This window comes from Procambarus clarkii, chromosome 89 (assembly GCF_040958095.1).
Source record: "Procambarus clarkii isolate CNS0578487 chromosome 89, FALCON_Pclarkii_2.0, whole genome shotgun sequence".
NCBI classification, from domain to species: Eukaryota; Metazoa; Arthropoda; class Malacostraca; order Decapoda; family Cambaridae; genus Procambarus; species Procambarus clarkii.
Window position 1 is genome coordinate 11,417,241 of NC_091238.1, and position 14,517 is coordinate 11,431,757.

At 37.6% G+C, this 14,517-nt stretch overlaps 1 protein-coding gene across 1 annotated transcript in view; it reads right to left on the minus strand.

Moving 5' to 3' along the window:
- MED16 (mediator complex subunit 16) overlaps positions 1-14,517 on the minus strand; it is a 37,473-nt gene that overhangs the window by 13,460 nt on the left and 9,496 nt on the right. Inside the window, exons 7-14 of the mRNA XM_045767092.2 lie at positions 13,439-13,554; positions 11,069-11,194; positions 9,087-9,254; positions 8,108-8,288; positions 5,940-6,144; positions 5,244-5,386; positions 2,914-3,101; positions 2,377-2,578 (exon numbers count right to left, since the gene is read on the minus strand). Of these exons, the coding sequence (XP_045623048.1) occupies positions 2,377-2,578; positions 2,914-3,101; positions 5,244-5,386; positions 5,940-6,144; positions 8,108-8,288; positions 9,087-9,254; positions 11,069-11,194; positions 13,439-13,554 (1,329 nt within the window). The remainder of the gene's footprint in view (positions 1-2,376; positions 2,579-2,913; positions 3,102-5,243; positions 5,387-5,939; positions 6,145-8,107; positions 8,289-9,086; positions 9,255-11,068; positions 11,195-13,438; positions 13,555-14,517) is intronic.

The window sequence follows — 14,517 nt, forward strand, 5'->3', positions numbered from 1 at the left end:
CTTCATCAAACTCCAAACCAAAATTGTCAATGTGGTAGCCGTCTTCATCCACAGAGCTCAATAGGTGTGAGCGACTTAATGAACCATAGTTTTGAGGCTGAACTACTTGAGTTTTCTCAAATTCATTAGACCTTTTAATTGGATGATACAAGTTTGCATTTTCGATACTATCCGTTAAGTCTGTGCAATTGACTTGTGATGATACAGCTACAGTTTTCAATGGTGGATACGGAAGTGTTACCAGAGAAAGATGCTTTTCTGAATCTTTCTTGGAGATCCCTCTGATAGAGTCCTTACCATTATGTCTTTCCTCAGGTAATTTATTTTTATTATAACTATGATGTGTCAATTGGTATTCTTCATTTCCAGCAACAATTGTTGATTTTCTAGAGACCGGTTCATCTCCAACAATGTACCCTTGAGATTTTCTGGACCAAACGCACACCACAACGATAATCACAATCAAAACCACAAATAACCCACAAGCTAAGACGAGCCCTACAATGAACAGTATTCTGCTACTAGTTTCTGGTGAACTGTAGTCCATCTGCTCCCGGTTTTCTATCTTCTTATCACTTATCTCGTGGGTTGCTGTCTCTGAATCATCATCCACCTTAACTACTCCTCTGCTTGAATTGGGAATGATTATTAGTGTGATTATCAGAGTGCACATTGTAACTGACAGTAAGACAATCAAAGAAAGCGCCAGAAAAGCACTGATTTGTCTATTTAACATTTCTAATAAATTGTCGTAATTCAAATGACAATGTTTCACACTAGCGAGGGTGCTCCTCTGACATACGAATACAAAACAACAGAGGATGTTAAGAAAATTACCACTTATACACTTGTAAATTTTTCTTTTTGCTCATGCTGTCTAATTTTCTATCAATTATTAAAGAATTATCCATGAAATTTAAAATAAATCCAAATCATTGTAATTGTTTTTAGCATATGCAAAGCCGTTATATATGCTACAACCAGGTATATTTATTTAGAACAAGTAACTGTGGAGATAGGAAATAAGCCAGATAATGAGGTTACGCAGCTAACTGGAATCCCCGAGTGCATCCTGTATGCTCCCTCTTACTACATTCGACTCTACTCAAACATTCAATTGCACCATTGTGATTAGCATTACACAATACTTGGTAATCACAATAACAATACAATGCTTTAAACATCACTAACCAAGAGGTAACCCTGAATATAAGCAGTGATAAAAAATAAAATTGCCTTAAATTAAATAAATGAAAATATAAATATAATTATTATTTATACTATATATATATATATATATATATATATATATATATATATATATATATATATAAAATACACACACACACACACGTGTATGTATGTGTGTATGTATGTTGTTGTTAAAGATTCTCTACCTGGAACAAAAAGTTCCAAGTAACACGGGCTATGGCGAGTCCGTAGTGCCTTTGTATGTATGTATGTATGTATGTATGTATGTATGTATGTATGTATGTATGTATGTATGTATGTATGTGTGTGTGTATGTGTGTATGTATTTATCACTTAAGAACTCCATGACCCTACCAGGATTCAAACCCGTTACCTGGGACCACCCCTCCCTTGGCATACAGGGCACTGTAACCACCTCGATGATTTGTTTTAGCATCAACTGAACACCAAAATATTACGAGAGAATTGTGGGCAGAGTCAGATGCCTTAGAGAATATTCCTTAACTCCATTCATGTCCTTGAGAAAAGATTTTGCTTTAAGATTAACTGTGGTAGGAATATATGTTAGCCTGTAAAACATAACTTCGGTTCATACTCTTGTACCCTCCAGGCCTAGCGTGTTAAAAAAAAAAATCTTAATTAACAACTCACCTAAGGGGCACACATAACTACACATAAAGGGCATAACTGGCCGACCCCTCACAGTGTTCAAGAGAGAACTGGATAAGCACCTCCAAAGGATACCTGATCAACCAGGCTGTGACTCATACGTCAGGCTGCGAGCAGCCGCGTCCAACAGCCTGGTTGATCAGTCCGGCAACCAGGAGGCCTGGTCGACGACCGGGCCGCGGGGACGCTAAGCCCCGGAAGCACCTCAAGGTAACCTCAAGGTAAGGTAACCACCTATTACACACAGAAATCACAATTGCGTAATGCATCAAATGAACAAATCCACAAGGGCCGTGCCGAGGATTCGAACCTGCGTGTAAAACCCTGGTTTGTGCCTCGGAGAGGCTGCAGGGATCCAGTAAGTTCAGTAGAACTTCAGTTTCAACTCCTTTTGACCACGTCGTAGCTCAGTCGATTAAGGCAGTATCTGGGATGCTCTCGGACGCAGGTTCGAATCCTCGTCACGGCCCTTGTGGATTTGTTCTTTTAACTCACCTATTAAACTTGAGTCTGGCTCTGCAGGAAGAATCTGTGCCAATCTGGTCAAAATCTTATAGATCTGTGCCCAAACATCAACAGACTGTGTCTTGTGGAACATCCGTGGCAAAACCAATTTATTCTGACGGTGCCATAATCGTGCCACAAAAATCAGCTCTCGAAGGCTCTGCACTATTTTGGGATCTCGTGCTAGCTCAAACTGCAATTTATTGCAATAATAATAAACACGCTGTAAATAGTTTCTACTAAAAATTGTGTTTAGGCATAATAAAAACTTTTGTTCAGTCTGCCTAGCTACTAACTGTCTTTATTATGTACACTCTTTTACAATCAATCTGAAATACATTTTAAATAGGATTTATAATTAAGAATAGTCATCATATGTTTGCAGATACAGCACTAAATGTCATCAACCAGCAAACCACAAAGCTTTATGCTAATGTTCAAAAAGAGGCCACAGTAAAGAATATAATGTCAACACGGAGAAGCAAATTGAATGGTTAGATAACATTGATGTGAAGGAGATAAACTTACCTTACTATTCTGGGCCAGCATAAAGAGGATAAAGAGTGCAAGATCTGCTGAAAACTGCAATAATGGCTGAAGGTTCTGCAACTGTCCTGGATCAACTTGACAGTCTTTGATATTTACAGAACTGCACAAATGATCCAATGACTTTTCAATATCCAGAAATTCAAGAGAAGAGCGACTTTCTAAGTATGCTGAAAAACAATGAGAAAATATTTCTGTCAATAAATTGATAATGTATTTAATGTACAGTATATGATTTCTATCAAGAGTTAATAATTTCTGATTGAAAAACAACTGACACGAGTTTAAAGCGTTTCACGAGTGTCATTACTATTCTTTACACTACAGGAAATCTCTCTCATATTCAATGCAAACCAGAGTCCAATGGACTAAACTATAGAAATAGCAACCTATCCTCCGAATTGACAGTACAATTTAGTACTAAGTGTAATTACATTTCCTTACTGTCATACATATTACATAATTGCACTTACGGGGCTGTTACATTTACCTCTCCATTTATTCTCCTCGTTTTCTGTTAAGACACTCAGAATTTTAGGATGAAGTTTTCAAATTCAATTTGCTATACACAAGTTTTAAATATCAGGAATTTCTCTTTCAGTTTTATTAAACAAAAGAGATTTTATACAAACTTTGAAAATATTCTGAGTTACTTTACAATTAATTGATATATTTTAGTTTTGTTTTATTAGTTTTATAAAACTAATATCAATATAGCTATAGGTTAAGTACTAATTGTAATTAGGAAGCAATAAAATGCTTATCTTCAAACACTAAGAAGGTTACGTTAGGTTAGGTTGTGGTTTTCAATTCAGGCTTTCAGGTAAACTCAAATATTCACAATATATTTGACAGTACAGTTTAATACCAAGTGAAAATAAGTACAATTCCCGATTGCTATGAATAGTACATAATTGCACTTGTGCTGTTACATTTACCTCCCCATTTTTGGAGGACGGGCTGAGAAATAGCCACATGGAAAAAGGAACAAGAATTCTAAGCTTTTTCACATGCAGAATTAATATATATATACACCAAATAAAATGGGCAAAAGGAAAATAAATTTTTACTATGGCCTAACATGAGACTAAAGAGTTGGGCCCTGAACTCTTGAATCAGTTGGGTCACCTACCAAATCATATTAGACCTTACCAAATACTGTGCTCGAGACAAAGATACAATAGATTATAGAGGATTACAAAGCACTGTACTAGCCACATACAGTATCTGACTATGTAATTACAGTATAAAAAGCAATTCCCAAAGGCCAATCACTAATGATTACTGTCTTTGATGCAAATCATGCAAGACAATGACCAGAAGCTAATGCAAATTAGAAGGCTATCTTATGAGTATAATTCTCAAGTGACAAATGTGCAGGGACAAGTTATCCAGCACATCGTCTAGAGAACAAAGAGGGTTCAGAGGATGATGAGCAATCCAATGATGAAACAATGCTTGACCAAATTTGAGGAAGAGATATGAAAATCCAGAGAAGAGGCTACATCAATACCAATAGATAGACAGTAAGGAGGAAAGTGGGCTAAACGAGCTCGTGGTGGTTCTGAGAGAGCTCAACCGTTTGTTTACACGATTGGGCGGAATTGTTCTAGCAAGTTTCAAGTCTTTGTTTCTATTGTAGCCAGGAGCAGTTAGTTTTGACTCGCTGACTTTCTGGTTGCTTTCCTTGGCAAGGTGGCAAAAATAAATGTAACCGCTTCCTGCGCCTCTGCTTGATGACGTTCTGGGATTTCTTCTGCTCCCCAAGCCCGGCCCGGGGCCAGGCTCGAATTGTGAGAGCTTGGTCCAACAGGTTGTTGCTTGGAGCAGCCCACAGGCCCACATATCCACCACAGCCCGGTTGGTCCATCCCTTCATGAAGAAAATTATCTAGTTTTCTCTTGAAGATGTCCACGGTTGATCCAGAAATATTTCTTATACTCACTGGGAGGATGTTTAACAACCTTTGGTCCTCCCTCTGTGAGGGAGGACCAATTCTGGGAGGCTTATACAGTTTGGCAGCTAAAGCAACCTTGTATATGGTACCATATCAGTACTGTACCATCGGGAAGCCACAAGGGGACTCCTCCCCCCACCCCCCACAGAAAGTGTATCTAATCATTCATACAGTATCTACAAGTCTACATATCCACATATAAAAACCATCAAGTTACAAGAAAATGTTCAACAATGGATTCAAATTGGAAGGATACTGGTAAATACAGTAATGTTAGCAAACCAAGGAAATCTCACAAACCCAGTTCTTTACCTTTTCATATACAATATTTTATTAAACAAATATAAATGCTTACCTTGGACAGATGCACTTATATTTTTATCTGCCGAGGCAACATCACATGTAACAGGACGAAAAGATCTAAAAAGTTGTTGTGTTGCCGTTAGTTGAGCTTGTAGTCGAGATTCTATTGCCTTTTGTTGCTGACTTCCAAGCAGTCTGTTAAAAATAAAGCAACACTGAGGTTCTTCAAAAGAAAGATATCCTCTACCTCTTTGTACACAAATCAAACTGATTGAGGTATTAACTACATTTATAGTCGGAAAAATTTTAATTAAAACCTAATCAACGATAAAATTTAATGCACATAGAGAGGAGCGTGTTGCAATGGTTTAAGTCATCGGCTCATAACCAAGGAGCGCGGGTTTAATTCCTGTGGCAGGATGGATAGATTTAGGCATTGCGATGTCTCTGTTCACCTACCAGTAAATAGGTACCTGGGAAGTTAGACAGCTAGAATGGGTTGTATCCTGAGAATGGTCAGTAGGTGCATAAGGCTAGAGGAGATACCGTGGTAATCATCAGAAAAGGGTGCTATCACTTCACTCAATGTTCTATTTTTTCATTTATAAAAATTAATATATTTGCCATTATGAATAACCTTTATATAAATTACTGAACAGGATATAAATAAAACACCACAATTATATGGATCATAAAATATTGCACCTACTCTTCAATCTACAATGCAGGGCTAGTGCCAAAAACTTACCTTAACATAGAAGTTTTCATAACAAGAAATCGCGTGTGGAGATGCTGAATGATGGGGGCAGAATGCTGGTGAAAGGTTTCAGAAAGTTTTTCTGTTAAGGTTGGTACAGATGTAGGAGGTGTGGATACCAGTAAATCCCACCAATCACTGCCACTAACCAAAGCAAATTCCAATAACAGAATCACCGATATTGCCCACTGTGGACCTGTTGATCAAATACATTTAAAAAATATTTTTGTCTGTGATAATGAGGTATTATATTGTTCATATATATTTTACATAATAATAAGAAAAGGAAGTCTGCAAAACTTCCCTTAACTTAAATTAATGAGAAATTAATTACCCCAAGAGACCCAAGGGGCCATATTAATGAAAAATTAATGAGATCCCTTGGGAAATCTGAAGGCTCTTTTGGAAAGATTTAACTCTTAATAATTAACCCATATTGAACTGTACTGAATATGGGTACAACCCATACTGAACTGTACTGAGGAAAATCAGAACCAAAATGCTTTGCACTAAAGTGTAAAAGCTTTACATTTCACAACTAAAAACTCAATTTTGTTATTTAACCAAACAAGACTAGATTGGATCCATAGAAAATGTTTGGAAACTGAAAATGATGTTGTAGAATATTATTGTGGTATTGAGGAGTGTAGGACGAACTCACCTAATTGTACTTGCAAGGGGTTGAACTTCGGCACTTTGGTCCTACCTCTCAACTGTCAATCAACTGGTTCACAGATTCCCTGAGCCTATTAGGTTCTATCATATCTACATTTGAAACCATGAGTAGAGACTGCCTCCACCACACCTCTGCTTAATGCATTCCATTTATTTGCTACTCTGACACTGAAAAAGTTCTTTCTAATGTCTCTGTGGCTCATTTGGGTACTCAGCTTCCACCTGTGTCCTCTTGTGCGTGTACCACCTGTGTTAAACAATCCATCCTTGTCTACCCTGTCAATTCCCCTGAGAATTTTGTATGTGGTGATCATGTCTCACCGCTCTCTTCTGTCTTCCAACGATGTGAGATGCAGTTCACACAGCCTGTCCTCATAACTCATTCCTCTTAGTTCCAGGACTAGCCTAGTGGCATACATCTGAACTTTTTCCAGCTACGTCTTGTACTCAACTAGGGCTCCATGCTGGGGCTGCATACTCCAGGATTGGCCTTACATATGTGGTATACAAAGTTCTGAGGGATTCCTTACACAGGTTTCTGAAAGCAGTTCTGATGTTAGCCAGCCTTGCATAGGGCGATGATGTTATTCTTTTGATGTGGGCTTCAGGAGACAGATTTGGCGTGATATCAACTCCTAGATCTTTCTCTCTGTCCATTTCGTGAAGGACGTCATCTCCCATTCGGTATCCAGTGTCTGGCCTCCTAGTTTCATTACCTTACATTTACTTAGGTTGAACTTTAGTAGCCATTTGTTGGACCATTCCTTCAGTTTGTCTAGGTCATCTTGTAGCCTCATACTATCTTCTTCTGTCTTGATCCTCCTCATAATTTTTGCATCATCAGCAAACATTGAGAGGAACGAGTCAATTCCTTCTGGGAGATCATTTATGTATATCAGAAACAGTATAGGTCCAAGAACTGAGCCCTGCGGGACTCCACTGGTGACTCCCCACCACTCCGAGACCTCACCCCTCACAGTGACTCACTGTGTCCTGTTACTTACGTACTCCCTTATCCAGTGGAGACCCTTCCCTTTCACACCTGCCTGCATCTCCAATTTGTGCACTAGTCTCCTATGTAGTACTGCATCAAAGGCTTTCTGGCAGTCCAGAAAGCTATCCAGCTATCCAGAAAGTGTGTAGCTATCTCCGTGTTAGCTACAGTTACCCACCATTCAGCCCCTCCAGAATGCACTATTTGAATAAGTAAATGTGTTTATTTATTGAATTTGCACAAACTCTGGCCCCAACATGACAGGATACGAATGAGTTTACCTTATTTAAAAAATTAATTCAGGTGGAGGCCATCAAAATTTTGTTTACAGTATTACTGTCTGTTGTCCAGCATCTCCATATAAGTATGAATACAGTTTATTAAATTCAATAACGAATACAAGTGCTAAACTAATGAAACCCAAATTCATACCAAGTGTCCAAGTCCCACTAAATATTTGCTTTAGAAACAACTGATTGCTTATACTCACCTACATCAGAAGGTCTCATAAGTGTAATGAAGTGAAGACTGCCTGAGGTATCCATTGCTAGGACAGAAAAGCCACTCCAAGTGTGTGCAAGGGAGACAAGACGACGGTCAATAGACATGCGTTTACTGACTGGAGCCTCGTCACCACTACCTCGAATATTCAGTAAACTGTGACTGCTCATCTGTGAATATGAAAATATGATTATAAGCCAAAAATACAAAATGCTTCCAATCATTTTAATGCTCTAAACTTAAATTCATGATCAGACTTTCTAAATGAACCAGTATCTTTCTTAACCACTGGACTGCGCCAGCCGAGAAAACTCGGTCAGTGGGAACTGTGTGAGTCGAGAAAACACCTTTTTAATATTTTGTACCCATTTAAAACGCGTGCGCGGTAGGTTGTGTACAAAATGGACTCTTGGGACATCTAATGAGAGGCAGCCATCTTCGGAAAAATTCCCAGAATGCCCTAGGGCTGATGGCTGGCTTAGTTCTGAGTGAGCAACCATGGGTGGTGCACGTGCCTCTGGCTCCCAAACACCTGTCCAATGCAGTGTTGAAAGATTGCTCTCTGTCAGTGAAATTCAGACCTTATTGTTTGAAGAACATAAGGGTCATGATAGTGATGAAGCCAGGCACAATAAGAGCCTAACACAAGGGTCGGATGCAAGTGATACAGCACCGATGAGGACGATACAGCGAGCATATCCAGTAATAGCTGAGCGCTACCCACGCTCACCCGTGTTATCTCCAATTTTTATAGATGATACATAGATGAATCATTTTCTAGGTTCAATGATGATGCAGCTGATACAAGTAGCATAGATGAATAGTTCCAGTGGTCATAGTTTTATTAGTTTTATTATATTTATTAGTTTTAGTTTTATTAGTGGGAAATATGAATATCATATAGGTATCTACAGTACTTTGTAAGAGAAAGTTATAACAATTATTAACAGATATGAATTATGTCCTACCTGTTGCATGGTATCTCTGTTGATAGAATAGATGAAGGCATCAGCAGTGGCAGCAGTGATAATGAAAGGGAGCTGAGCACCTAGTGGACCTGGCAACAGGTGCCGAGGGGCAGTTCCTAGTGCGACCACATGGCTGTTGCAAACCCATTCTCCAACACATGTCCACTCCTGAAAGGCCATGGATAAACTAAGTAAAAGTTATGTAGAAATTATATTTTGTTCAGTCTCGCATTCATTGCTAAATTTCACTCTGAATTATTGTATTTTCCATTCACTAGGGTGGCAGTCCTGGATTTGCTAGTTAAAGAACCTAAACAAATTCAAAATACAGCATGGCAATTGTTGATGATAAACATTTAATTAAGCAGGTAAATTAACTAACTCATCCTAACTGGCAACCAAATAATAACAAAATATTTGTCTTAAATTTCTTATTAACTCTTAGGCTGCAAAAGCATTTCTTGACCCTATCCCAACAGTGTTGAAATACTGTACCACTCAAAACTAATTTTTTTAATTTGCATTTTTTTATTACACATATAGCTTATAAGAAAAGTATTTGCTCTTTCCAGCTGTTTCATTAATTTCTGTTTAAATTGTTGGTGACAACAATGATAAGCCACTTCCAAAATAAACATGAAATGAGCAAGTATGTTGGTCCCACCAGTCACCTACTGGAGACCAGAACCATGATCTGGGTCACAGTACAAGGTGATAGGCAACACCACTTTGTTAAATATGTGCACCAGCAGGAGAGCCCTGCCAATGGTGCAACTGGACATATATCAGACAAGTAAACGGAGGATGAGGAGGTGGAGGCAGGTGACCAGGACCTGGGTGATCTGGGTCATTGGGTCACCATCTGGTGATGGCTGGGCATATCACAGTTTGAGCAGCATTCCCCACTGCAACACTCTTTTTGCCTTCTTTAGCTCCCAGTTGCTAGTTTTTTCCTCAAGCAGTTGCTTATTTTGTTGCACTTAAATTTTCTGATTGTCTTTTTTTGGTTTTCTGTAGATCTCTTATCTCCATTCTTACCTCATCTCACTGAATGGTCATTATTCTGCTTACTTATCAGTGACTATTGGGGTGCAAGATCTAACACTTTATGCCCTGCCTCCTAGCTATTTACACTTGTGTGTTATTTTCCATTAAAGTTTCCCTAATATTATATCTTAAAAGTTGTGGATAAATTGGCTTCAACAACCTCTTCCTTGAATGTATTCCACTTGCAGACTACCTGTACAGAAAACAAAAATTTCCATACATCGTTATGACTCAATTGCAGGGAGGCAGGAGTGAGCACTGGCCAAGCCTTGGCCAACCTTCATCATTTGACACTCGTTTCAAATTTCAATGGTTTTCATTTTCAACCGAGTTACACTGCTATACCGCTTAGCACAAGTAGTGAACAGCTGTCCAAGACTTCTTATCAACTCCACTCACATAATTACTCGATTAAGACTCACAGACAACCGTAATATGCTTTGGGGTAACAAAATCTTTCAAAGGGTGCTGAAGCAGAAAAGGTTATTTTTTTAGTGAGTTAATAGATTGAGTAAAGCAATAACAGTAGCACTTTGACTGTGCACACACAACAGATTAATTTGATAAAAACTACTGATTAAGTCAGGACCCAGGTGAGTCCAAACTATGTTTGGCCACATTCCCATGTACCTCCCAAGGCCCAGAATTTTTATTTTACAGTACAGTATTATAATTGATGTACTGTATTTACCTTTATCCCATGTCACTTTTCCATCCATATTACTCAAGATGCAGAAAATCCTTAACAAGTTCAATTGACACCCTTCACCAACACATTTTGTTTTCAACTCTGCATTGCAGGTAACTTTACTACCTTACCTATATATTAACCAAAGCAACACTCATATGTTGGTAGTTAATAATTCATGGATGTGTGGAAAAATATTTTGGAAAAGTATAACATATATATAACGACTGAGTGTGTTCTTAAATACCTTAATTGAAATGCCTGCTACATCAGATTTTGGTTTGAAGAGCTTGAGCAGAGGGCGCACCTGGTCCTGCAGTTGATACCTCTGAACAACATGAGAAACTCTGCCTGGGCTACATGTGTTATTTGGCTGCAAAAGACACAGAGTAAAGCAATTTATATGTAAAAAATAGTACATACAGTACATCTAAGATAAAGCAAAATGTACAGTATTAATTTTGTGTAATTTTAATGTACATATGAACAGCTTTTGGGAAGGTCAGCCAAAAGATTCAAATAAGAGTAATGCATATATGTAGCATTTAATAAATATCTGAATACTGTACCTTAATGCCTAATCTTGTGGAAATTTCAGAGGCTGCAGAAATTTTTAGAAATTCAGCTAAATTAATTATCTGCAAGTCCCACTTTTCAAATGTATGTAACTAATTGATTTTCCTTCTTTGGCGATGTAAGTGTCTCCTTTCTAATTACGGTGTAAACAATATAGGATGATAAACTAATGATCATAAATCTCTCCAGTCCATCAGCAAGCAACACATGCATAGAGGAGGAGCTGGATGACAAAGGAGAGGGCCTCATAATGATCACAATATAAAATGATAGTAGAGCAGAAAAAGATAAATCATGATTGTTGATACTTGGTGACTTAAATTTTAAATTAATAGACTGGGAGGCCTATGAAGCAAGAAACCTATAAAACAGAACCAGGCCTACTCTATAAACTCATTAAAAGCAAATTGCAGGCAAAGGATAAAATTCAGAGGTAGAAAATGAGGAACAGATATGTGGAGAATGAAAAGGAAATACTTATGTGAAACACTAAACAAACAGTTAAATTTAATTTCTGCAAAATAAAGTTTTCAGAGAACTGGACACAACACGAATTTCAGAGGATAAAGAGAACATAGAGGTGTCTCGAGGAGAAGTAGAAAAAATGTTCAAGGATCTAAGTAGGAACGAAGCAGTTGGCCCGGTTTCATCTTTTCATCGGTTTCTAGTTGGTTTCATCGTAGATTATGAGAGAATGCACATTCGAGTTAAGCATTCCACTTTAACTGATTTTAGAGTCATTTTTGTGTACAGAAGTCTTGGCAGATATATGGAAAAAGGCTAAAATAGTTCCATTCTACAAAAAATGGTAGCAGGGAAGGCCCTCTGTCGCTGACAAGCATAGTAATCAAAACATTGAAAAACAATAATTAAAACCAAATGGGTAGAATTCAGGAGTAGAAATATAATAACAGACAGAATGGTTTATGATCAGAAACCTCCTGTTCAACAAATCTTAGTTTCTATGATAGAGCCACAGAAATTTTACAGGAAAGAGATGGTTGGCTTGACTGCATTTATCTGAACCTTAAAAAGGCTTTCAACAGAGTCCCATATAAGAGGTTGTTCTGGAAATGAACATATTGGAGGAGTGACAGTGAGATCTCTGACACGAATGAAAAATGTTGACAGAAAAATGAGGGCAGTAATCAGAGGCAATGTATCACACTGGAGAAGTGTTATGAGTGGAGTACCACAGGGTTCAGTTCTAGCACCAGTAATGTTCATCGACTACTGAATAAATGCCACATTATGGAATTTGGAAAAGTAGAAAATAGACCACACACAACCATCAAATTATGATAAAAACTTTAAAGAATTCTGATAGAGAGAGAGATCTAGGGGTGGTTCTGGATGAAAAAATGACACCCGAGGATCACAGAAAGAACATTGTACGAAGAGTGTATCTTATACTTTCCAAATTTAAGATCACTTTTAAATACATGGATGAATCATTAAAGAAATCGTTCCCGATGTTTGCGAGACCAGTCGGAACATGCAGTACTGTACTGTAGTTGTATGGTGCCCATATCTCAAGAAACACATCATTAAACTAGGAAAGGTGAAAAGACATTCAACTAAATGGCTTCCAGAACTGATAAACAAAAGCTATGAGGAGAGGTTAGAGTGGTTATAACAAAGCTAGAAGACAGAAAAAAGGTGATATGATAACTATGTACAAAATAGTAACATAAATTGACAAAATTGGCAAAGAAGACTTTTCGAACACTGCAAGAACAAGAGGACTTTGGTTCAAAGGAAACTAAGCTGCCAAAAAAACATTACTGTAAAAAGTTTACTTTTGCTAACAGAGTGGCAGAGGTTGGAACAAGTTAAGTGAGGTGGTGGAGGCCAAAACTTTATAATTTCAAAGTGTTACGTGACAAAGAGTACAGGGAAAACAGGACACCACAAGCACAGCTCTCATCCCTTGGTGCAAACAAAAGGTTCCAGAGGGTGCTACAGTGAAAAGCTCAAATATATCAAACAGCACAAGGGTAAGGAATAAAAACAGAAAATATATTATGCATTTTTTTTTTACCTGTTGTGTTGGAGACACCTCAGTTGGTTTCTCTACAGTGAGAGAGACCAGCAAACTATTTGGATCTTCTAATTCTGTATATCTTAAACAGGTCACTTGTACTAGCCCTTCACTTTCTGAAAAATAAATAACCAGTAATAAAAAAGATCTACTATGTTGCTACTGACAAATCTAACAAATTAATTTGATTGGGGAAAATTTATTTTTGTCAGTGCCTTTAACATCTCAGTGTGGTATCAAAGTGTTAACTATCCCACCTCGCTGTGGCTTTGTTATTATACCAATTGTACTCAACTAGTTGTGCTTGCAGGGGTTGAGCTTTGGCTCTTTGGTCTCGCCTCTCAACCGTCACTCTACTGGTGTACAGATTCCAGAGCTTCTTAAACTTAATCATATCTACATTTGGAACCATGTATGGGGAGGGGAGGGGCATTTTTTTTAAGATTTTTTCCTCCTCCTTTATTTATAATCAGATTTTGTTGCAGTTTCTACATCTTGGGGAATGCATTCCAGTCTTTATGTATGTAAAGGGTGAACAAAATTGGTTAACAAGTTAATCAGTTACAGGCGGCAGAAATTGATTTTTTTTTTTTTTACGAAAACTTTACAGATTTCAAACTACTGTACTCTCTTCGTCTCTTTAGGTTGTATTGAAGAATGGGTACCAGATGCAGGCCTCATCACTTATTTAAAGTATACTTATTATCTTTATTAACCCATTATCCTTATCCCTATATATTTTTTTTTTTAGGGGATTAATTTTTCTTGACTATTTCAACACACCTTGACCTACAACTTTCATATATTCGAGTATGAATGCCAAGCAATATTGATTAAAACTTACAAGATATGACAAATTCGAACTACTACGTATATTTATTGTCGAGAAGTTTACCTTCATTGTTCTCCATGAAGAAGATTTTCAACTTTGAAACAAGCTGTTGAATTCAGTTTCTGAGCAATTCTCACCATTTCTACATACAGTATTATGTGCAAAGTTCTTAGTTCTAGGGTTTCTTTAATTGCATTTATTCATAAACCAATAACTTTGGGAGTTATAAATTTTTGCGTCTAAATTT